Source organism: Carcharhinus amblyrhynchos, chromosome 7 (assembly GCF_965287045.1).
Source record: "Carcharhinus amblyrhynchos chromosome 7, sCarAmb.v2.hapA, whole genome shotgun sequence".
Classification (NCBI taxonomy): Eukaryota; Metazoa; Chordata; class Chondrichthyes; order Carcharhiniformes; family Carcharhinidae; genus Carcharhinus; species Carcharhinus amblyrhynchos.
The window spans coordinates 54,104,609-54,128,039 of NC_137330.1; the positions used below are offsets into that span (position 1 = coordinate 54,104,609).

At 44.0% G+C, this 23,431-nt stretch overlaps 1 protein-coding gene across 3 annotated transcripts in view; it reads left to right on the forward strand.

The window, feature by feature from the left end:
* msraa (methionine sulfoxide reductase Aa) overlaps positions 1 to 23,431 on the forward strand; it is a 299,961-nt gene that overhangs the window by 118,888 nt on the left and 157,642 nt on the right. For all 3 annotated transcript variants that reach the window (XM_080192332.1, XM_080192334.1, XM_080192333.1), the window contains exon 3: positions 15,025 to 15,144. In XM_080192332.1, coding sequence (XP_080048458.1) covers positions 15,025 to 15,144 — 120 coding nt within the window. The remainder of the gene's footprint in view (positions 1 to 15,024; positions 15,145 to 23,431) is intronic.

Consider the following 23,431-nt stretch of genomic DNA (forward strand, 5'->3'; position numbering starts at 1 on the left):
TCTCCCGAGGTTTAACCCTATTTAATAGCCCCTACCATATCCCTCCATTCCCGTTTCACTCATATGCCTATCTAACTGCATCTTAAACGAGTCCAACGTGCCTGCCTCCACCACCCTACTCGGTAGCGCATTCCAGACCCCCACAACTCTCTGTGTAAAGAACCTTCCTCTTACCTCCAAATTATACCTCCCCCCCCTCACCCTTAAGTGATGACCTCTCGTGTTCGTACCCAGTCTAGGGAGCAGTCTCTCACTATTAACTCTATCTATTCCCTTCAGTATCTTATATACCTCTATCATGTCCCCTCTCAATCTCCTTCTTTCCAAGGAGAATAGCCCCAGTCTCTTCAGTCTCTCCTCGTAACCCAGTCCCCCCATGCCAGGCAACATCCTGGTAAACCTCCTCTGCACCCTTTCCAGAGACTCCACGTTCTTCCGGTAATAAGGTGACCAGAACTGGACGCAGTACTCCAAATGCGGTCTAACCAACGTTCTGTATAACTGAAGCATTAGACGGCAGCTTTTATACTCTAAGCCCCTTCCTATAAAGGCTAACATCCCATAAGCCTTCCTAACAACGTTCTCCACTTGTGACACAACCTTCATGGATTTGTGGACCTGCACTCCCAGGTCTCTCTGTACGTCTATACTCCTAATCGGCCTACCTTTTATCACATAGCTCCTCTCTGCATTATTCCTTCCAAAATGCATCACCTCGCATTTGTCAGGATTAAATGCCATCTGCCACCTATCTGCCCACTGCACCAACCTATCTATATCCTGTTGTATCACCTGACAATCCAGTTCTGTACCCGCCAACCCTGCCATCTTGGTGTCATCAGCAAACTTGCTGATCACACCACCTACTCCCTCTTCTAAGTCATTTATGTAGACTACAAAGAGGAGAGGTCCCAGTACCGAGCCCTGCGGCAGACCACTGGTCACTGGCCTCCAGCCCGACAAGGTACCCTCCACAACTACCCTCTGTCTCCTATTTCCCAACCAGTTCTCAATCCACCTAACTACCTGGCCTCGTATCCCATGCGCCTTAACCTTTTCTACCAGCCTACCGTGAGGGACTTTGTCAAACGCCTTACTGAAATCCATATAGATGACATCAACGGCTCTCCCATCGTCAACCGTTTTTGTCACCTCCTCAAAGAATTCCACCAGATTCGTAAGGCAAGACCTCCCTCTAACAAAGCCATGTTGCGTATCCCTAATCAGATCGCAACGCTCCAAATGCTCATACATCCTACCCCTAAGTATTTTTTCCATTAACTTCCCTACCACCGACGTCAAACTCACTGGCCTATAATTCCCAGGGTTATCCCTACTACCTTTTTTGAACAACGGGACCACATTTGCTACCCTCCAGTCTTCTGGGACCTCACCTGTGTCCAAAGAAGAGACAAAGATGTGCGCCAGAGGCCCAGCAATTTCATCTTTCGCCTCCCTAAGCAGCCTGGGATAAATACCATCAGGCCCCGGAGCTTTATCCGTCCTTACGCTACCTAAAAGCCCTAGCACTTCCTCTCTCGTAATAACTATATCCTGCAACTGAACCTCCGCTCCCTCCAAGAGACCGCACGATTCCGAACCCCTCTCCTTCGTGAATACCGACGCAAAGTATTCATTCAGGAGCTCCCCCATTCCCTCCGACTCAATACACAACTCTCCACTCTTGTCCCTAAGAGGACCAATTTTCCCTCTAACTACTCTCTTGCCTCTAATATAGGAATAAAATGCCTTAGGATTATCCTTAATCTTACCGGCCAAAGCCATCTCATGCCCTCTCTTCGCCCTTCTAATTCCCCTTTTTAGCTCCCTCCTACTCTCTCTATATTCCTCCAGCGCACACTCCGTACCCATTTGTTTTGACCTATCATACGCCTCCCTCTTCTTCCTAACCAAGTCTTCAATATCCCCCGTAATCCACGGCTCTCTAATCCTACCTTTCCCATCCTTTCGCTTAACCGGAACAAACCTCCCCTGCAACCATTTCATTTTGTCCCTAAAAGCCTCCCACTTGCCAACCGTGGACTTGCCAGCTAACAGTCCCTCCCAGTCAGTTTGCTGCAGCTCCCTCCTAATCCTGCCATAGCTCGCCTTTCCCCAGTTCAGCACACTCCCGCTTGGACGGCACTCGTCCCCTTCCATTTCCATGAAGCAGATGAGCTGTAAAATTGCATCTGGTGACTGGCAGTTGTCGGCGTTGAGTACTGAGGCAGTTGCAGCTATGCCATCGTCATGGGAGATGCTGGTGTAAAATGCTGAGACATCTATTGTGACGAGGACTGCTCCTGGTTCAACTGCTCCATGTTTGCTGAGTTTCTGTAGGAAGTCTGTAGTGCCGCGACAAAAGCAGGGGGTTCTTTGTATGGTGGGTTTCAGGATGCCCTTGACGTAGCCGGAGAGGTTCTCGCACAGGGCCTCATCGCCCGATACGATGTGACGGCCGGGTGTGTTTACCTTGTGTATCTTTGGGAGGTAGTAGAGCTCTCCAACGCGGAGGATGCGTGGGATGAGAGCCAGCATAATCAAGGACCCCACACATCCCAGCATTCTCGCTCTCTTCCACCACCTTCCACTGGGAGAAAAGTATAAAGTCTGAGCTGACATGCCAACTGACTCAATAAAAGCTTCCTTCCTGCTGCTGTCAAACTTTGGATAGACCTACCTCATATTAAATTAATCCTCCTCTGACCCTAGCTATGACTGTAGGACTATATTCTGCACCATTTCCTTTCATTCTCTGTGTACGGTACGTTTTGTTGGTTTAATGCTCAAGAAACAGTACTTTTCACTGTATACTAATACATGTGATAATAAATCAAATCATATCTTCTTCAAAACTGAGGGGGTGACATCATAACAATGGGACTGGCTGCTAATTGAAGTGGCATGAGAACAATCATCAACCTCCCTGGATACCACTTCATTGTACAGAAGAACTTGACTGGACTTCTTGTTGATATCATTCTTCTTCTTTATTACATGTGTGTGGGCAAGATGGCAACAAGTGGCCATATATGTTGATTTATGATTTTCAGTGAAGGCATAAGTGAGGTAAGTGATGCAAACTGTGAGGAATATGGGGGCCCTGCTGGTCCTGAGGTTGAGTTATCCATACTGACGCCACTGCCTTCCTGCAAGTTGAAATCTTAACTAGATCTTAACAGACCAGAGGGACACTCAATCTTCTTAAATTCTGCAATTGGGCTTCAATGATGACAATAAGGTCCAACTGCAGTTCTAAGTAAAGACCTACACATGGCAACCATTGTGCCTTCTCCACCAGACTAACCTGGTGGTGAGAGAAGCTGGAGCCAGGGTCAGAAAGATGCTTTGTTTATTTTTCCAGTTTTCTTTTGGGTGAGGAGCAGCAGCCACCTGCTGGAATTTCCAGCACTCCATGCTGTATGGATTTGGCAGTTTGCTATCCATCTCTGATCCTGCCCAAGTGACTGTCACTCAGTGGTAGAACTGAGGCTATAGTATAATTGTAGAATCCCTACAGTGCAGAAGAAGGCCAGTCAGCCCATCGAGTCTGCCGTGACAACAATTCCACCCAGGTCCTATCCCACAACCCCATGCATTGGCATCTGGCCAATACTGGGAATATAGCCCCTGTAACAGTTTTGTGCACAAGACTGGGACATCAGCACAGTGATTTGCTACAGCCTGAATAAGGGGGATCAGTGAATCAAGTGAGTATCTAAGGATCAGAATTGCATGCTGATTTGGTGTCTATTACCTCAGTCTGTAAGATCGTAACAAAAAATTTTGTAACCGCTTTTTGAAACTTGATTTGGAACCTGCACAAAGCAAGTCATAGCCAGAGCAAGGCACCAAGAAAACCTGACCTGGCCACTGGACAATTAAAATAAACATTGGGGTAATTGTGTTAGAATCAACCAAGAGCTACTGGCAGAGCGGAAAGGGGAAGCCTCCAACTTGCAGTGTAGGAAAGAACTTGAGGAAGGAGTTAGGAGGGCTTAAACGGGTCATTAAAAGTCCTTGGCAAACAGGATTAAGGAAAATCCTAAGGCGTTTTATATGAATGTAAAGAGCAAGAGGGTAGCCAGGGGAAGGATTGGTCCTCTCCAGGATAGTGGAGGGAGTCAATGCATGGAAACAGGAAATGGGCGAGATACTAATTCATGCATGAGGAGCCTAGGATAAGGTGTGTAGATTTTCTGGGTCATGTTGATATTGAAAAGGAGGGGGTATTGGGCATCCTAAAAATTATTAAAATAGATAAGTCCCCAAGGCCTGATGGGATCTAGCCCAGAATACGGAGGGAGGCAAAGGCAGAAATTGCTGGGGCCTTGACAGAAACCTTTGGTTTTCCTCCAATCCTCTGGAACTTCACCTGTAGTTAACGAGGATGCAATGTTGTTCTATTGTTTAAGAAGGGCAGTAGGGATAATCCAGGAAATTATAGGCTGGTGAGCCTTACGTCAGTGGTCGGGAAATTATTGGAAAAGATTCTTGGGGACATGATTTACTTACATTTGGAAACAAATGGACTTATTAGTGATGGGCAAAGTGGTTTTGTGAAAGAGAGGTCATGCCTCACTAACTTGATCGAGTTTTTTGAGGAAGCGACAAAGATGATAGACGAGGGAAAGGCAGTGGATGATGTATACATGGACTTCAGTAAAGCCTTTGACAAGGTACCTTATGATAGACTGGTACAAAAGCTGAAGTCACATGGGATCAGAGGAGAGCTGGCAAGATGGATACAGAACTGACTTGGCCATGGAACATAGAGAGTAGTAATAGAGGGGATGCTTTTCTGAATGGAAGGCTGTGACTAGCGGTGTTCCACAGGGATCAGTTCTGGAACCTTTGTTGTTTGGAGTATATATAAATGATTTGGAGGAAATGTAGCTCATCTGATTAGTAAGTTCACAGATGACACAAAAATTGGTGAAGTTGCAGATAGTGAAGAGGATTGTCAGAGAATACAGCAAGATATAGACCACTTGGAGAGTAGGGCAGAGAAATGGCAGATGGAGTTTAATCCAGACAAGTGTGTGATAATGCATTTTGGAAGGTTCAATGCATGTAGGAATTATACAGTAAACGGTAGAACCCTTAGAAGTATTGACAGGCAGAAAGATCTGGGTGTACATGTCCACTGATCACTAAAAATGGCAACACAGGTGGATGAGGTAGTCAAGAAGGCATATGGCAAGCTTGCCTTCATCGGTCGGAGCATTGGGTATAAAAATTTGCAGGTCATGCTGTAGCTGTACAGAACCTTAGTTAGACCTCACTTAGGATATTGTGTACAATTCTAGTCGCCGCATTACCAGAAGGATGTGGATGCATTGGAGAGGGTACAGAAGAGGTTTATCAGAATGTTGCCTGGTCTGGAGGGTATTAGATACGAGGAGAGGTTGGATAAACTCGGCTTGTTCTCACTGGAACAATGGAGATTGAGGGGTGACCTGATAGAGGTTGAAATATTGAGAGTGGCATGGACAGAGTGGATAGTCAGATGCTCTTTCCGAGGGTAAAAAAGTCAAGAACTAGGAGACATAGGTTTAAGGTGCGTGGGGAAAAGTTTAGAGATGTGCGAGGCATTTTTTTTTATATAGAGGGTGGTGAATACCTGGAATGCGCTGCCTGGAGAGGTGGTGGGAGCAGGAACAAAAGCAGCATTTAAGGGGCAACTAGATAAATGCATGAATAGGATGGGAGTGGAAGGATACAGACTCCATAAGTGCATACAGTTTTAGTTTAGGCAGGTGTCATGATCGGTGCAGACTTGGGGGGCTGAAGAGCCTGTTCCTGTGCTGCACTTTTCTTTGTTCTTTACCCAAAATGTATGTGAAGCTATCTCTGCGGCTGTGCTGTATTGGTTGGTACGTGCCTCATTTTAATGTAGCTAGAACACTATAAATGACAGGGTAGATGCTCTGAGCGCTCCTCCATTACTTATTGGGTGTCAGAAGCTGGAAGTCTGGTGAGTGGCAACACTGAGCCAGCTAATAGTTTGGATCAGACTGGCCTATGTTATTTTGGATGGTCCTTCTGACCTGTGGAGTACAGGCATATGCTTTTGATTATGGCCAGACTGTTGTCATACCCTGCTACTTGCTTTACATTTGCTTATTAATACTACATCTAAATAGGCAACAGAATGGGCATGTTGCTCCTGAGTAAGGTGTTCCAACTACTCTTTTAACAGCCTAACACATGACTAACTGATGTCAGTGAAAAATCATCAGCTACATCATATATTAGCATGGCCATTCTGTTAACACTTTATTCTACTGTGGGGTTGGGGGACAGTGAAACTGAACTCAGATTGACAGCTCAGGTGGTGCTCAGAGACAGTAAAGGACAGAACCTGAAACAGAAAGATACCACAAACAGGATTAGTTATCTTCTGCCATATTAAAGCAAAATACTGCGGATGCTGGAAATCTTAAAATAAAAACAGAACATGCAGGAAGGTAGAAATGTGATGGATTTTATCCTGTGGAAGAGAGAGGGTGGAGCAAAACAGCAGTTTGGGGATGGGTGGGAACTCAGGAGAGATTTGTCAAAGATGTCCTGGACACAAGACAAAGGTAGTGTTAATGATAGTGTTAAAGACGAAGGACATTGCTAATAGTGACCTAAAGCATAAAATCCATTACATTTCTACTTCTCTTCAACTCTGAAGAAATCATATGGATTTGAAACATTAACCCTGTTTCTTTTTACACTGATGCTGCAAACCTTCCTGAGCTTTTCTATTAATTACCTTCAGAAAAACTTTGGGTTTAGTTGTCCTTTACTTACAGTATGTTTATGCTTGAAGTGTCATTTTATATTTTGGTTTAATTTGTGCCGGAATTTTCAGATCAACCAAGTATTGCAGAAATCCACGGTGCAGTAGCAATTTGTTCTTTATTGAAGCAGAATGACTGCGGTTTTCCCTTTTAAACGATAATCCTTCTCTTTAGCAGTGCAAGTACCCATTAATGTTGCCATTTAACTGCACAGCACTGTCAGCCTTATTTCTCCCCAATGCAGAAAACTTTACTGCTAGGAAATGTGCAAGTTGCATTTCATGTACTGAAGTGTATTACCCGGTATTGATTTCTAAATGTGCAGTTTTTGTACGGACAGTGCAGTAGTTACTCTGGTCACATCAAGCTTCCACATAATAATCTGCAGTCAACTTTTATTTTGTAGCAGTTTAATTCAATTGAATGGCTTGGTAGGCCACTTTCGAAAGCAGCATGGTACCAATTGTGTGTCTGGAGTCATGTAGGCCAGACTGGGTAAGGACAGTAAATTTCCCCCCCCGAAGGACATTAGTGAACCAGGTGGGTTTTCCAATAATCTGATGTCTTCATGATCATCATTACTAATGCTAGCTTTTTATTCCATGTTTATTAAGTAATTGAACTTAAATTCCACAGCTGCCATGGTGGGACTTGAACTCATGTTTCCAGTGCATCAGCTTAGTCCTCTGGGTTACTAGTTCAGTAACATGACCACTATGCAACCATTCCTCTCACTAGCAAGGGCAGTTAGGAATGGACAATGAATGGGCTTTGCCACATTCGCGAGTGAACAGAAAGTCAGTGGGTAAATCTGGCCATACTTTCACTTTCTTGTTTATACACTGGTTTTTTAATGTTTAAATCTTCTACGTCCACCAGTTGTCAGGTAAAATTGGTTAGCTATTGATTGTTTTATTCACTGTTATAAAATATTAAAAGATGTGTCCTCCAGTAATCTCCCCTTTCAAAGCTTTAAAGCTATTCTGCTTGAGCCTTTGTGCACAGCATTTCTAGTCTGGCATCTGTTTTTCTTAGGCTGAGAATTAGATTGCCTTTGTGTTCAGGAATGTCAGTGTCATCAGCTGGAAACACCAATTTTTTAAACTGTTCTATGGTACAGCAAACCATAATCATTCTGTAAATGAAGTTTGAGGATATAGAATGATGAGTGCAAGACTGTAGAATTATGAGGGAATAAGATCTGAGAAAAATGACAGAATATCAAAGCCCCTGTAAAATCAGGTGTTAGATTACAGCCTTGAAGCCACTTGAGGATTTATTTTTAAAAAATGATATCTACTGTGAGCTTTCTGGGATTGTTTTGGGATCTGTTTTTGCACCATCAGCAGCTTTGATTGTGGATGCTGACAGCCTGTCTGCTGCTCTTGATGATGGTTTCACTGAAGGATTAACAGTTGCAGTTCCATTACCACGAACCAATTACCATAACATTATTGTGAGATTAATAGATAACGGGAGTGATTGCATGGCATTAATCTGGTTCAGGTGGTTTGATGACATCAAAGAATATAAAATTGTAAACCACTCCCCCGTATCCATTGTATCTTACTGTGGAGTTGGTCAAAAACCATTTTACAACGTTTATATTCCTTAGTCTTTTTATTTTGGAGAATTGAGATCTGACAGCTATGCTTATTCTAGAATATTTCATGCAATTGTGTAGTGATATCCATTTGAAGAGTTAATGTTGGATTGATTTCATAGCCAAGTGTATTAAATGTTGCCCCATTTTTAGAAGTATATGACTATTACCATATTGGATTATCCTCCAGTTCTCTTGTGTACGTTTTGTTTCTTGATAATATTATCCAGAAATATGGAGTTAGCTTCTCTAAATGTTTGTCACCAAGTCCCAATTTTATGCCTTCAGTTTCTATCCTATTTGGTGAGCAGCAGGAGAGAGAAAGTAGGGATAATGGGCAGGTTCTTTAACCAAGCCCCAGGCCTGTCTCACCATTCCATGAGATCCAGTCTGGTCTGCAGCCTAACTCCATATACTCACCATGTACTGTAATTGGCTGGATGTGATCAGTGGTGTCCCCCAATGACGTGGGTGATGGGATGGGAAGCCACATATCCAAAGTTGTCCAGGATACAAAGATAAGCGGTATTGTAAGCATTGTAAATGGAAGCATAAAATTACTAAGAGCTATTGATAGATAAAGTGAATGGGGAAAAATGGTAAATGGATTTCAGTGTGGACAAATGTGAGGTCATTCACTTCAAAAGGATGGAAATGGGAACTGGTACTTGAAGACCAGTATAAAGTATATTGGTGAAGCACGTTTTGGTTCTAGTAAAAGGCAAAAGGGAATGTTCTCTTTTATAGTTTAAAGTATAAATTTCCTACAAAGTGTTTAGCCAAAAGTGCTTTTACTGTTGAAGTCTAAAATTTGAAATATTGTTATGTCATTCTTTCCACAATTAAATGAAATTTTGAATTTTTTTCGAAAAGGTAATGGTCCTTACGGAGATTGTAACAAGTCCCTGCCCCAAACTTCATTCCTAAGCTATTGACTCCATCACTCTCCACGGAAACTGTCTGATACTGAATCAGATTGATGGCAAGCTTTGTGTCATATTTGACTCTTAATGAACTTTCAGCCACATATCTGTACCTTGTTAAGATCATGTCATATATCAGTAAAGCATACTGGGAGATAGACATTATTAAAAAGCAATATGAAATGTGTTGCTGTCGCAAAATGGACTCCAGAAAGTGAGGTTAAATCTTTTGTGGTTTCGGAGCAGACAGCGATTGATATGAGTACTTCTTTCTGGGAAGTTATTTAAAATGCACAAAGCCTTCCCAGTTGCCCCTCACTAAAAGAGCTATTCAAGATTGACATTGGTTGCTAGACATCCTTGCCCCATGAAGATGGAATTTCAAAGAAAGTAATTTGGTGAGGATGATCACAGCTGAAATGTTGGTGGGCTGACAGTATATCCCATTGTGTGTCACCAGTCTAGAACCAGAGGAGACAGTCTCAGAATAAGGGGCAAGCTATTTAGGGCTGAGATGATTTAGAATTTCTCCACTCCAAGGGAATGGGGAATTTTTGGAATTCTTTACTCCAAAGGCTGTGGAGGCTCAGACAGATTTCTTGACATTCAAGATGTCAAGGCATGTGAGGGTAAGGCTGACAAATGGCATTGAGTTAGGTCAGCTATGGCTGAATGGCAGAGCAAGCTCAAGGGGTTGAACAGTTTACTCTTATTTCCTACATTGTTAAGTGAGTGACCTGAGTTGGGTTTGAGTGGAGAAGTCAATCAATGGTTCCAAGTTCTGGGGCAAGATGCTGCTCAGATCGTCAGGGTTGTTTGCCTGGAAAGCAAGGGCTAGATGATTTGCATAGGCAAACTTCCTAGAGATAGTGATAGCAATGTCACTCCTTTAGATGTAGCTAAAACAGAACATTCGGGAAGTCCGTCATTCAGGGTACTTAAAGAGCTTGTTTGGTCTCTGAATGAAATCCTGTATCTTTGATTGTTAAGTATTGAAGAAAGGCTAGCACGGGAGAAGATTTTCAACACAAGACCATGTCTCCAGATATATGCTGATGAAAGATCAATGTGTGCAACACCTGTCGTGGTCATGTGTTGGTATTCAATCCAACCGTGGCTGGTAAGTGTGAGTACTTGGCCAACTCAGTTCCAATAGGTCTGAAAACAGGTTGCTCCTTATGGAGGTAGGATTCCAGCAGTGGAAGAGACACTCTGGGTGGGATTTTTCAGCCACACTTGCCCCAAAACCAGAAAATCTTGCCGAGGTCAATGGACCTTTCCATGGTCCATCCCTCACTCGCTCTGATTACCGTGGTGGCGGAATGGGAAAACTCCCCCCTCCTTGTAAGAGATAGAAGGCAAGGATAGGGGCTGATAACTAGCTGGGTCAGCAGCAGGTTTCCCAGCTTGAGGGGGCTGGATTTAAGCCTCTCTCCAGACTGATGGAATAATGCCTGTAAATAAAGAAGCCAACCAGTCATATCTATTAATGCTTTAGGATTTTGGGATAAATGCCATCGATACCTGTTGCTTTCCTTGCTTTATAGAAGGTCAGTGTCAGTTCTACTGTAGAGAAAAGAAAGTAAGGATGTGGGAGATGATGAAATGGTTTTGGAGCATTCCTTCAGAATGTGACAAACAGCTTCCAGAGTTGAGGTGACCTTGGAGTTGAGGAGCAGCCTAGAAACAATTTGCTGGTACCTTGGGAGGTTGATGTTGAGCAGGTTCATTCGCTCTGAGGTTTCTGAGCAGATCCCAAGCCTTTCTAGCTGAATGAGTGAAATTTGAGCCTCCTCTACAGTCTCTCACTTCCATTGGCATCTGGCTAGATCCAGAGATTCCAAGAACCTGGTAACAATTTCTGGATCTCAGAAACTTGGTACTGCTGGAAGAGTTCATCTGTTTCAGGTAGCCAGCAAGATGTGAAACACTTGAGAAAACCATGTGGAATGTTTTTGGCTGCACTTTTCATGGCCTGGTCGAACTTACTGCAGTTCTTAGAGACAGCATTGAGGCTAGTGATCTGCTATTCGGCGTCTGCTGTCAATCTGTCCCAGAAGGTCTTATGGAAGTTTGAGCACGGGATCAGGTTTGGACGTGATCAGAAGTACCTGTATTCCTCTGTGGATAAGGCTGATTGATATTAGTTGTGTGAGAAGTGAAGAAGGATCTGCAGTGATATATGAAGAGGATAGTCATCACCCATCCTTGAAGACAAAGTGGAGGTCTAGAAAGCAGTCATTCCTGAATCTATGTGAGTGAAAGGTGTCTGCATGCTTTGCATCATGGAGGAGATGGCAATCGTCGACAGAGCCCAGACCACTAGTTGTTCACTGGCTCCACGATGAGAATTATATCCCTATGATGTGTGATGGTTGTTGAAATCATCAACAAGAACCTCAGGATGTGTGGCAATGTGTAACTATTGAAAGGAGCTATGTAATCTTTGGTGGTTTGTACACAGTAATTTAATGCGTGCCCAACTTTTACTTTGGCTGTGAAGACATTGTTGACATTTGGCTTCTAGTGAATGGACAAGTCAATCAGATTGTACCTGAAGTTGGTAACAGAGTCATACTTTGCATGATGCATTACTGCAATTAGCCTAAAACCATCAATGCAGAGTTTGGAAGCTCTGAATGTGTGTCTCATGGAGAAATGGAACATCAACCTGATGGTCTTTGGCAATTCTTCTCAGGTAGTCATACTTTGCTCATACCTTCCACATTTAACTATACTATGATATGATGAATAACTAAGCTGCATACATCTAAGTTAAAAATGGGTGAACCATGTGAAGGCTGTCATTTCCTGCCCAGTTGTCTACATTCAACAGGATCTGCTGCAAAATAGAATTTCAGGGGCAACCCAGCATGACGGGTCAACTGGATCAGACTGTTCATCACATTGTGAATTAGTGTAAAGTTAAAGTTTATTTATTAGTCGCAAGTAAGGCTTACATTAACACTGCAATGAAGTTACTGCAAAATTAATGTAGCCAGTGAGATTTTACCACGGTGTTCAAGGCAATCCACTTAGTACATAGTGCTGTGACTTAGCTGTCCAACTTGGATTTAGACTTGTAAAGCTGAAGGATGTCATACACAAGAAGGCAAAGAGAAGCTTTCAGCATCTCTATCTCTTTTCTCCTTTATGACACTCCATAAAACCTAACCCTTTGACCAACCAATACCCTCTCCCCCGCAACACACATGCACATGTACGCTCTCCCTCTCCGTTTTGCACCCTCTCCCTTTCTCTCTGTCTTGTGCTGCCTCTCTCTCTCTCTCCCGTATCTCCTCCCTGCAGCACATTATTTTCTCCCTACACTCTTTTTCTCCCCTTGCTGACCCTGCACTCTGCTCACTGCCCATCCATGAGTTCTTGCCTCTGTGTATTTCTCTTCACCTGCCCTTGGGCTTTCACTCCCACCCTCCTCTTCTTGGTCTATGTGCCATCGTGGTTGCTCTCCCTCACTTCCAGTCTTGTTCGCTCTCTATTCCCTCTGGTCTCACTTGCACACACTGTCTTGCTCACCTGCGCTCATCCTTGCTTGTGTGCTCTCTCTCTCTCTCTCTCTCCCTTTCTTTCTTTTTCTCTTTCTCCTGCCACTCCTCTTGACCACACCCCCCCCCCCGTATCTACCTTCCTGTGGTTTCGTGTCATTTTTTTAACAGAGTGCCTCTGTGAAATGCCGTGTAAAGGGAAATCTCCAATGGAATCACCACTGTCTCCTGCAATACACAACTCTGTATTTAACAGCAAGATAGAGCAAGAGCAGAAATAAGGAGTTACCAACAGTAAAGTTTGAGCAAACATACATTTCTCAGAAGATGGTCTTTAACTGTAGTTCCACTTGTCTGCTGCTGCCTAATAACCACCAACGCAACTTTCATGTTGGTGTTCATTTTGAGCGGGCCACAGGTGGCCAGGGGTTGGAAATACACCACAGACTTTAAAGGGGTATTTAAATATAATTTGCATGTGGCAGGCAGTAATTAGCAGACACAGCTGCCAACCCACATAACCCATAGAGGAAAAATGTAATCGTCGTTTTTACAGACTAAGAATTGGCAATATGCCTCCTTGATCTATTTACCTCTTCTGGCTGCCACAAGACTGTCTGAAAATGGGTGGCAAATGAGAGGAAAGTTCAGTTCTGCTACTGTTTGGATTAAGCTGCTACACAGCAGAACTAATGTCCTATTTCATTGAAGCATTCAAAGTAAATTGGTCTTGATTTAACAAGCAGAGAGGAATTAGTTCTCAATAGGGGGAGGGGGATTTTCTCCCGTCCCATCCACCATGGGAATTATAGCAGGCGGGCGAGAGGGTGAACCATGCAACCGCCCATTGACTTCTGGTGGGATTCTCCAGTTTTGAGGGAAGCGTGGCTGGAAAACCCTGCCCAGGATTAGAATTAATACTACTTTGCAAAAAGCACCAAAACAGGTTGAAAAAACAAAGAGTTCTGCAAATACTTAGGTCAGGCAACATCTTTGAAGCGATCTGTGACGTTAACTTTGTTTCTTTGCCCACAGATGCTGACGGATCTGCTGAGTATTTCCAGCATTTTCTGTTTTTATTTCAGATTTCCAGCATCCACAAAATTTACTTCTGTATTTGTGGCCTAAACAGGTCAAGCTAGATAATGGTGACTTTCTCAGCCCAATCTTCTGGTGTTATGTTATCATTTCCTATTTGTATAAGATGTCTAATAGGATGTGTGGCATATACAGTGTCTGTCTCTTTAAGACAGTTGGCTCTCTTCTGCTGTACTGACTTGAGGCACAATAGAAACTGAGAGTGAGTGATCACACTTACATTAACCTGGAGTCCTCTCTAAGGCAGAATCATCCAGAAGCTACATTGTAAACATGTAAAGACTGGAGCTCTGCTGCAAGGCAGCCAGGAGTTGCAAACCTCCTGTAGCTAAGTTTCTCATCAATAAATCTCTTATGTTCCCAACAAGTCTGACATCTCTTGACAACACTGTAACAGGCACAATGGTTTGGTTTTTACTTTGAAAAATAGTCTCATTGGTTTTCTTGCAGCTGTCTAGTTGGATAGGACCTAAATAAGTTATAGGCTGTTAACTCCACAGCAGGCCAAAATGGGGTATTCTATTCCAGAAAATGGAATAGGAGTTCCAGAACAATCTTTTCAAGTACTCCCAGATTGGGTATGGTAAAGCATACAAAACTCTTCAGAACCTCAAAAGCTCACATCCCAATTACAATATGACATTTCCTTTTCCCCACATCAGCCATCTTCAATACCTTCTCTCAATGGGATTAGCACAACAGAAGCAGCTTTCTCCTATGGACCTTTGTTTTGAAGGAACATTACAAGTTCGAGACTTCTCAGACAAGATAGAATGATGTTTGTCTGATATAGTTTGGGCTGAATCCAAGCTGAGGCTCAACGGGTGAAATGATGTGTTAACCCACTGCATCACCCAATTTTTGACCACAAGTCCAGTACAATAGTGATGCAATTGGAAATCATGCTTTTTAAAAAGGCAAGTGGCTACGTTTTGAAAAGCAAAAACTTGAAAAAAAGTACATAGAAGTCAGCAATTCCATAATGTCCTAATGAGCTATTTGTCTTTGACTTTGATCTTGACTTATGAGGTTGTGTGTGTATGTGTCTGTTACATCTAGATTTAGATAACTCATACTACCACTATGATTTTTGTTTTATTTAGGCATGGGCTGTTTCTGGGGTGCTGAGAGAAAATTCTGGGTTCAAAAAGGCATCTATTCCACTCAGGTTGGATATGCTGGTGGATTTACTCCAAACCCAACCTATAAGGAGGTCTGTTCAGGTATGTTTGAATTTTCCTTTGATTTCAGGTGCTGACACAAGTGGGAGTATTGAAATCAAGTTGTTATGATGATACTGTGCATTTATGAAATATATTTATGTCATGTCATAAGGGTACGTTTAGAATTCCAATCTGATTTGCAGAGTGCCGACTTGTTTTGGAAAACCTTTTCAATTAGAACATAGAACATAGAACATAGAACACTACAGCGCAGAACAGGCCCTTCGGCCCACGATGTTGCGCCGACCAGTTACAAAAACAATGACCCACTAGCCTATACCAATCCCTTTTCGTCCATAAACCTATCCAGAGATCTCTTAAACGCCCCCAAACTAGACGCATTTACAACTGCAGCAGGCAGGGCATTCCAATCCTTCACCACCCGCTGGGTAAAGAACCTACCCCTGACATCCGTCCTGTAGCTACCCCCCCTTAATTTAAAGCCATGCCCCCTCGTGCTAGCTTTCTCCATCCGAGGAAAAAGGCTATCACTATCCACCCTATCTAAACCTCTAATCATCTTATATGTTTCAATAAGATCCCCTCTTAGCCGCCTTCTTTCCAACGAAAACAACCCTAAATCCCTCAGTCTCTCCTCATAGGACCTCCCCACCATACCAGGCACCATCCTAGTAAACCTCCTCTGCACCCTCTCCAACGCCTCCACATCCTTCTTGTAATGCGGGGACCAGAACTGCACACAGTACTCCAAGTGCGGCCGCACTAGAGTAGTGTACAGTTGCAACATTACACTGCGACTCCTAAATTCAATCCCCCTACCAATAAACGCCAAGACACCGTACGCCTTCTTAACAACCTTATCTACTTGATTCCCAACTTTCAGGGATCTATGTACACACACACCTAGATCCCTCTGTTCATCCACACTATTCAAAGTCCTCCCGTTAGCCCTATACTCGACACATCTGTTGCTCCTACCAAAGTGAATTACCTCACACTTCTCCGCATTAAATTCCATCCGCCACCTCTCGGCCCAGCTCTGCAACCTATCTAAGTCTCCCTGCAGACTATGACACCCTTCCTCACAATCTACCACACCTCCAATTTTGGTGTCATCAGCAAATTTACTAATCCACCCAACTATACCCTCATCCAGATCATTAATAAAAATTACAAACAACAGTGGCCCCAAAACAGATCCCTGAGGCACACCACTCGTAACTGTACTCCATGATGAATATTTACCATCCACCACCACCCTCTGTCTCCTATCTGATAGCCAATTCCTGATCCAACTTCCTAGATTACCCACAATCCCATACATCTGCATTTTCTGCAGAAGCCTACCATGGTGAACCTTATCGAACGCCTTACTAAAATCCATGTATACCACGTCAACTGCCTTACCCCCATCCACCTCTTTGGTCACCTTCTCAAAAAACTCAATAAGGTTAGTAAGGCACGACCTACCCGCTACAAAACCATGTTGACTATTTCTAATCAATTCATTACACTCCAAATAACTATAAATCCTATCCCTAATAATTTTTTCTAAAACCTTGCCCACAACAGAAGTAAGACTCACCGGTCTATAATTCCCGGCAAAGTCTCTGTTCCCCTTCTTAAACAATGGGACAACATTCGCTATCCTCCAATCCTCCGGGACTACACCAGAGACCAATGACGACCTGAAGATCTGAGCCAGAGGCTCTGCAATCACCTCTCTAGCCTCCCAGAGAATCCTAGGGTAGATCCCATCCGGACCAGGGGACTTATCTATTTTCAGCCCCTCAAGAATTTCCAGCACATCCTCCTTATCAACCGTAATACTGTCTATTTTACACCCCTGCAACCCAATGTCCTCCTCAGCTATATTCATGTCCCCCTGCGTGAACACCGAAGAGAAATATTGGTTCAATACTTCTCCAATCTCCTCCGGTTCCACACACAACTTCCCCCTGCTGTCTGTAACTGGCCCTAATCTTGCCCTGACCAACCTTCTGTTCTTGACATACCTATAGAACGCCTTAGGATTCTCCTTAATCCTATCAGCCAAAGTCTTCTCATGTCCTCTTTTAGCCCTTCTCAACTCACTCTTCAACTCCCTCCTAGCCAATCTAAAGCTTTCTAGTGCACTATCTGAGCCCTCCAATCTCATCCTAACATAAGCCTCCTTTTTCTTTTTAACCATCGACTCAACTCTTTTAGTGCACCACGGTTCCCTAGATCTACCAAATCCACCATGCCTGACAGGGACATACCTATCAAGGACTCGCAGTAGCTGCTCCTTGAAAAAACTCCACATTTCAGACGTTCCCAGTCCCTGTAATCCCCTAATCCAATCCATGCTTCCTAATTCACTCCTGATAGCCTCATAATCGCCCTTACCCCAGCTAAAATTGCTGACCCGAGGTTCATGCCTATCTCTTCCCATCACTAAGGTGAACGTAACCGAATTGTGGTCACTATCACCAAAATGCACACCAACTTCCAAGTCTAGCACCTGGTCTGGCTCATTTCCCAGCACCAAATCCAATATAGCCTCACCTCTAGTTGGCCTGTCTACATACTGAGACAAAAAACCTTCCTGCACGCTTTGTACAAACACTGACCCCTCTAGCGAGCTAGAACTATAGCAACTCCAATCAATATTCGTAAAGTTAAAGTCCCCCATAACAATTACCCTATTACTTTCACTCCTAACCAGGATTGTCTCCGCAATCCTTTCCTCAACCTCTCTAGAACTTTTAGGAGGTCTATAAAAGACTCCCAACAGGGTGACCTCTCCTCTCCTATTTCTAATCTCCGCCCATACTACCTCAACTGACAAGTCCTCATCAAACTTTCTCTCCGACACTGTGATACAGTCCTTGACTAGCAATGCTACCCCACCCCCCCTTCTACCTTCTTCTCTACTCCGACTAAAGCATTTGTACCCCGGAACCTGCAACATCCATTCCTGACCCTGCTCTATCCAAGTCTCAGAAATGGCCACAACATCAAAGTCCCAGGTACTGATCCACGCTGCAAGTTCATCCACTTTATTGCGAATACTCCTCGCATTAAAGTACACGCATTTCAAACCCTGCTCCGCCCCACCCCCACTATGCCGTGCCTTGCATTCCCCAACTATGCCCCCCTCACTTTCACCCCCTTTCCTCACTATCCCTCCCCGCCTCCGAATCAGTTTAAACCTTCCTGCATCGCTTTTGCAAATTTACCCCCCAGGATATTGATTCCCCTCTGGTTCAGGTGTAGACCATCCCTCTTATAGAGGTCCCACCTTCCCCAGAATGAGCCCCAATTGCTCAAGTACCTGAACCCCTCCCTCCTGCACCATCCCCTCAGCCACGAGTTCAAACTTTCCCTCTCCCTATTCCTCTCTAATCTATCCCGTGGCACAGGCAAGAGTCCAGATATAACTACTCTTTCTGACTTCGCCTTGAGTTTCCACCCCAACTCCATAAATCTTTGCTTAATATCCCCTTCCCTTAATCTCCCTATGTCATGTGTCCCCACATGAACTATAACTTGGGGTTGATCTCCCTCTCCCCTAAGAGTCCTGAATACTCTGTCCGATACATCCTGGACCCCAGCCCCTGGTAGGCAACACACCAGCCCAGAGTCCCTACCCTTACCTCCAACTCTCCTATCCGTCCCCATAACTGTGGAGTCCCCAATCACGAGGCCCAATCTCTTACCCCTAACCACCTGAGGCTTGCCAATAGGCTCACCCCCAGAGACCTGCTCCCTTTGGCTATCCCCAGTTGATTTCTCCTCAACTGTAGCCTCCAGGACCGAAAACCTATTTTGGAGGGGAACAGCCCCAGGGGATTGTTCCCCCCAACTGCTTTTTGCCCCTCTTCCTGGCAGTGACCCAAGACTTATTCCTAGGAGTGACTATCTCCTTATAACTCCTTTCTATGTCCTGCTCCACTTCCCGAATTATACGGAGCTCCTCTAATTCCCCTTCCAGCTCCTTTACACGCTCCTCCAGAAACTGCAATCTAACACACTTCCCACAAGTAAAATCACCTGAAACACTGTGGGAGTCCCTCACTACATACATCCCACAGGAGATGCAGCTTACAGCCTGAACTGCCATCCCTGAATCAATTACCAGCAGAAAAGTAAAAATATATAAAAAAAAACTTCCCTCACACTTATAATTAGGTTAGAGGAGGTGGAAGGGTGGGATTCTCTACCAGTGTAGAGAATCGGGAATCCTCTCTGCGCTAATTTATAGTGTTAGGGGCACGAGAAAAAAAAACAAAAAAAAACATAGAAGCTCAAGATAAGTACTCATTTTAGACAGGGAGGCTGGAATTCTTCCACGAAAATTCCAAGTGTCAAATTCATGTGAAATCAGGAGTAATTCACGCTGTTTTTTTCCAGTGGGAGTTCGGAGAAGAATCTCCCACTCTTTATGCACTGCAGAGATCACTAGTGTGAATATCATTATAAATTGGGGCGGGGCCTATTTCCACCCAAGAGGCCGGCAACATAGGGCTGAGTGGGCCACTGTGCATGTGCCGACCTGTCAGTGCGAAGATCAGCACGTGTGCAGTAGCCCTTGTCTGCTGGCCTCCTGCAACGCCGGCCCTCCGAACCCACCACCCAACCTGCCCCGATCCCGTCTGCAGTGACAGCAGGATCCCCTCCACCCCCACTGATCATCCTCCCAAAGGCCCTGCCCCCCAATAGGCCCAGATGCTTCCAGGCATTGGCCAAGGGGCCCAGGTTAGCATTGCCAAGATGCCCAGGGGAAACCTGCCCATTGCCTAACTCTCTGGGGAGGCCCAGATTGCTCCCTGTTCACTCAGTGGGATTGGGCCGGTAGTTCTGTGTTAATGAGGAGCTACTGTAATCCCAGCTGGAGTGAACCGTTCTGGCTGGGGTGAGGGGGTGGGGGTGGTGGTGGTGGTGGTGAGAGGAGATGCTAGGGGGCCTGGAGACTTCAGTCTCAGACCCGCTAAAGACACTTAAATAGCCACATAAATGGTCTTGGCACTTCTCTGTCGATTTTCCAGCATGGATGTGATGCCGCTAGAAATCCAGCACGAACCCCACGAATGAGCTGACATGTGAATTTCCCAGCCCGCTGCACTAAAAAATTACTGCAGCAGGATGGGAGAATCGCAGTGTTTATTTAAGCAGAGCTAATGCATTTGTGTTTACTTGGGCCACCCTTGGAGGTTCAGAGTAGAATTTTATTTGGGTTGATTGATAGGGACAAAGTCGTGTGTTTAATGGAAGGTATTAAGCTTTCAGGAAAGAAATACTGCTTTTAGTTTCATTTTTAAAACTAGCAGAAGAAAGCAGTGACTTTCTGTTTCTCCCTCTGAAAAGACCTCTCCGAGAGCTCCAGGCTGGTGACCTAAGTCACAGTACAAATGTCTCTGTTTTGCTAACTAATTTTAAAGAGGGGGTTTAAGTCTATAAGAGGAATATTGATTGAATTGAAACTCACAGCGATAGGTTAGCTGTTAAGACTTGTAACCTGTCATGTTTAAGTATTGTTCAATAGGTTAGGCTATTTCATTTGTTATAGTTAACCTGTGTTATTATAAAGTTTGTTTTGATAAAAGCTTCCTAGATTGTCAGTAGAATCTCATCCGCACACAAAAAATGGTTGGGGTCTAGTCTGGTTTTAGAATGTACCCTGGGGTTTCTGATCTGGTATCCTAACTGTTCTAAAGCAAAATTTCACTCTGAGAGTTCACAGCTTAAACGTTACATAGATGTTTGGATACCTGTCAATGATTACAAGCCAGGAATTCTATCAAGGAGTTCAGGTGTTATCTTGACCTATGAGGGCAAAACAAGGATGAGTTACAATTTTGAAATTGCTCTTGAATACCTTTTGCAATTTATGTACTGTTATTCATGTGTGCCAGTAGATGAACCACCACATGTGGTTTAATGCATATCTAAACTTAAGAATTCATGGTTTTACTGCAATCACTACAACCAAAGATTCATAATTTACACAGTATTAGAGAGAGATAACACAACATATCCTAATATGTTAAAAAGAGGAAAAAAAAGCCTTTAAATTCAGATAGCATTTTTCACAACTTCTGGAAGACTCAAAGTACGTTTGAAGTGTAGTCACTATTATAATGGAAATGTTGCAAATAATTTGTGCACAGTAGGATTTGATATACAACAATGTGTTAATGGCCAGACAATGTATTTTTAGGCAATGGTTCAGGGATAATTATTGTCCAGAACCAAGAATGACTTCCCTGCTCTAATTTGGAATAACGCAGTAGAATCCTTTACACTGGGGCTGAGAGAACACACAGGACTTCAGTTTAACACCTCATCTGAAAGACACTACCTCCGCCAGTGTAGCACTCCCACAGTGCTATGCTGAAGTGTCAGCTGGGATTCTGTGGTTAAGTGTATGGAGTAGAACTACTTTCTAGCTTGGAGTTGAAAATACTACCAATTGACCTAAGACAATGCTAATGTTTTGTTTTTGTTTAAAAATATGAGTAAGACTTTTCTGGTCATTCACGCCAGTGGGATCTTTCGATCCTGCTGGCAGCTCTCCAAACTCACAAGTTTCCCAGTGGCGAGGTGCCCATTTAGTGGGAAAGCCCGTTCCTTGTTGGCAGTGGTGGGATCTGAAGATCCTGCCGGTGGCCAATAGTGGGCTGCGTTGTGCAGAAAATTCTACCTGTGGATTATTTTCTAATTTAAATATTTTACTCTTTACTTCTCCCTGTATCACACACCACTTGATGGCTGTGATGGTGGGTAGTGACTTGCTCTCAGGCTTTCCTTTGTGGATGAGAATGTTTCGGCATAACCAAAGCTTCCAGTTTTTCTGCCTTCTTTGTAAAGAAGACTTGTATCATGTCATTTGTTTACTTAGTGTGTTTGGCTACATAACTGTCCAGGAGCTTGAATTTTTTGCAGTATTATTGCAACTCCAGCAGCTTTTCTCCCTCTGCAAAATTGTGACATTTAAGGACTTGCAACAAAATTATTATTTTCGCATGATGAAACAAACTGATGAGAAAAGTTATGGACTTATTCTTAATCATTGATAAGGACTGTCATTAATTTGGAAGAAGATATTAAAATAACATAAGGAATCTTTCCTTTGATATTTGATTTATTATTGTCACATGTATTGGTACACAGTGAAAAGTATTGTTTCTTGCGCGCTGTACAGACAAAAGCATACTGTTCATAGAGAAGGAAATGCGAGAGTGCAGAACGTAGCATTACAGTCATAGCTAGGTGTGGAGAAAGATCAACTTAACGCAAGGTTGGCCCATTCAAAAGTCTGATGGCAACTGGGAAGAAGCTGTTCTTGAGTTGGTTGATATGTGACCTCAGGTTTTTGTATCTTTTTCCTGACAGAAGAAGATGGAAGAGAGTGCTAGGGTTCTTGATTATACTGGATGCTTTTCTGAGGCAGCAGGCAGTGTAGACATAGTCAGCGGATGGGAGGTGGGTTTGGGTAATGGGCTGGGCTTCATTCCTTTGACTATGACCTTTTGTCTTGGATAGAGCAGGAGCCATACCCAGCTGTGATGCAACCAGAAAGAATGCTTTCTATGGTGCATGTGTAAAAGTTTGTGAGAGTTGCAGCTGACATCCTTATCCTCCTGAGAAAGTAGAGGCGTTGGTGTGCCTTCTTAACAATAACGCCGGCATGGAGGGATAAAAACGGTTTGTTGGTGATCTGAACACCTAGAAACTTGAAGCTCTCGACCGTTTCCACTTCAGCCCGTTTGATGTGGACAGAGGCATGTCCTCCACTATGTTTCTTGAAGTCAATATAAAACACACAGGGCCCTATTTTACTATTTTGATTCAAAGTACTGGGCTGACTTGAAACTGGGAATGTTTCAGATCCGACTTTTAGACCTGTTCTCAGGCACCCCCATATGCACTCTGCCTGACAAAAATATCAGTAATTCCGAATTGCATTGCAAAAGCCAGTGGGTGGGGCTTAATGCACCTGAAGCTCTGCAGCTGCGATCGATGCCTGCAACTGCACATGCGCAGAAAAAAAATTATAGAATGTGGCTCCGCTACCATATTGCTCCTGGGCCAGATAATGCCTCCCCCTAGCCCCCACAGACATTGCCCTGCCCCCACAACATTATTGACCCTCATCACCCCCATTCCCTCCACCATCCAGATTGATCATGGACCCCACCCCCCTTCCCCCTCACTGATCACAGGCTGAGTGGCAGCAGCCCCCCCCCACCCCGCAAAACACTGATCTCAAGCAGAGAGCTGCTGGATGCTTGGTACTTACCTCCTCACCAGCTGGAGTGCCTGAATGGGACATTTGTGGAGC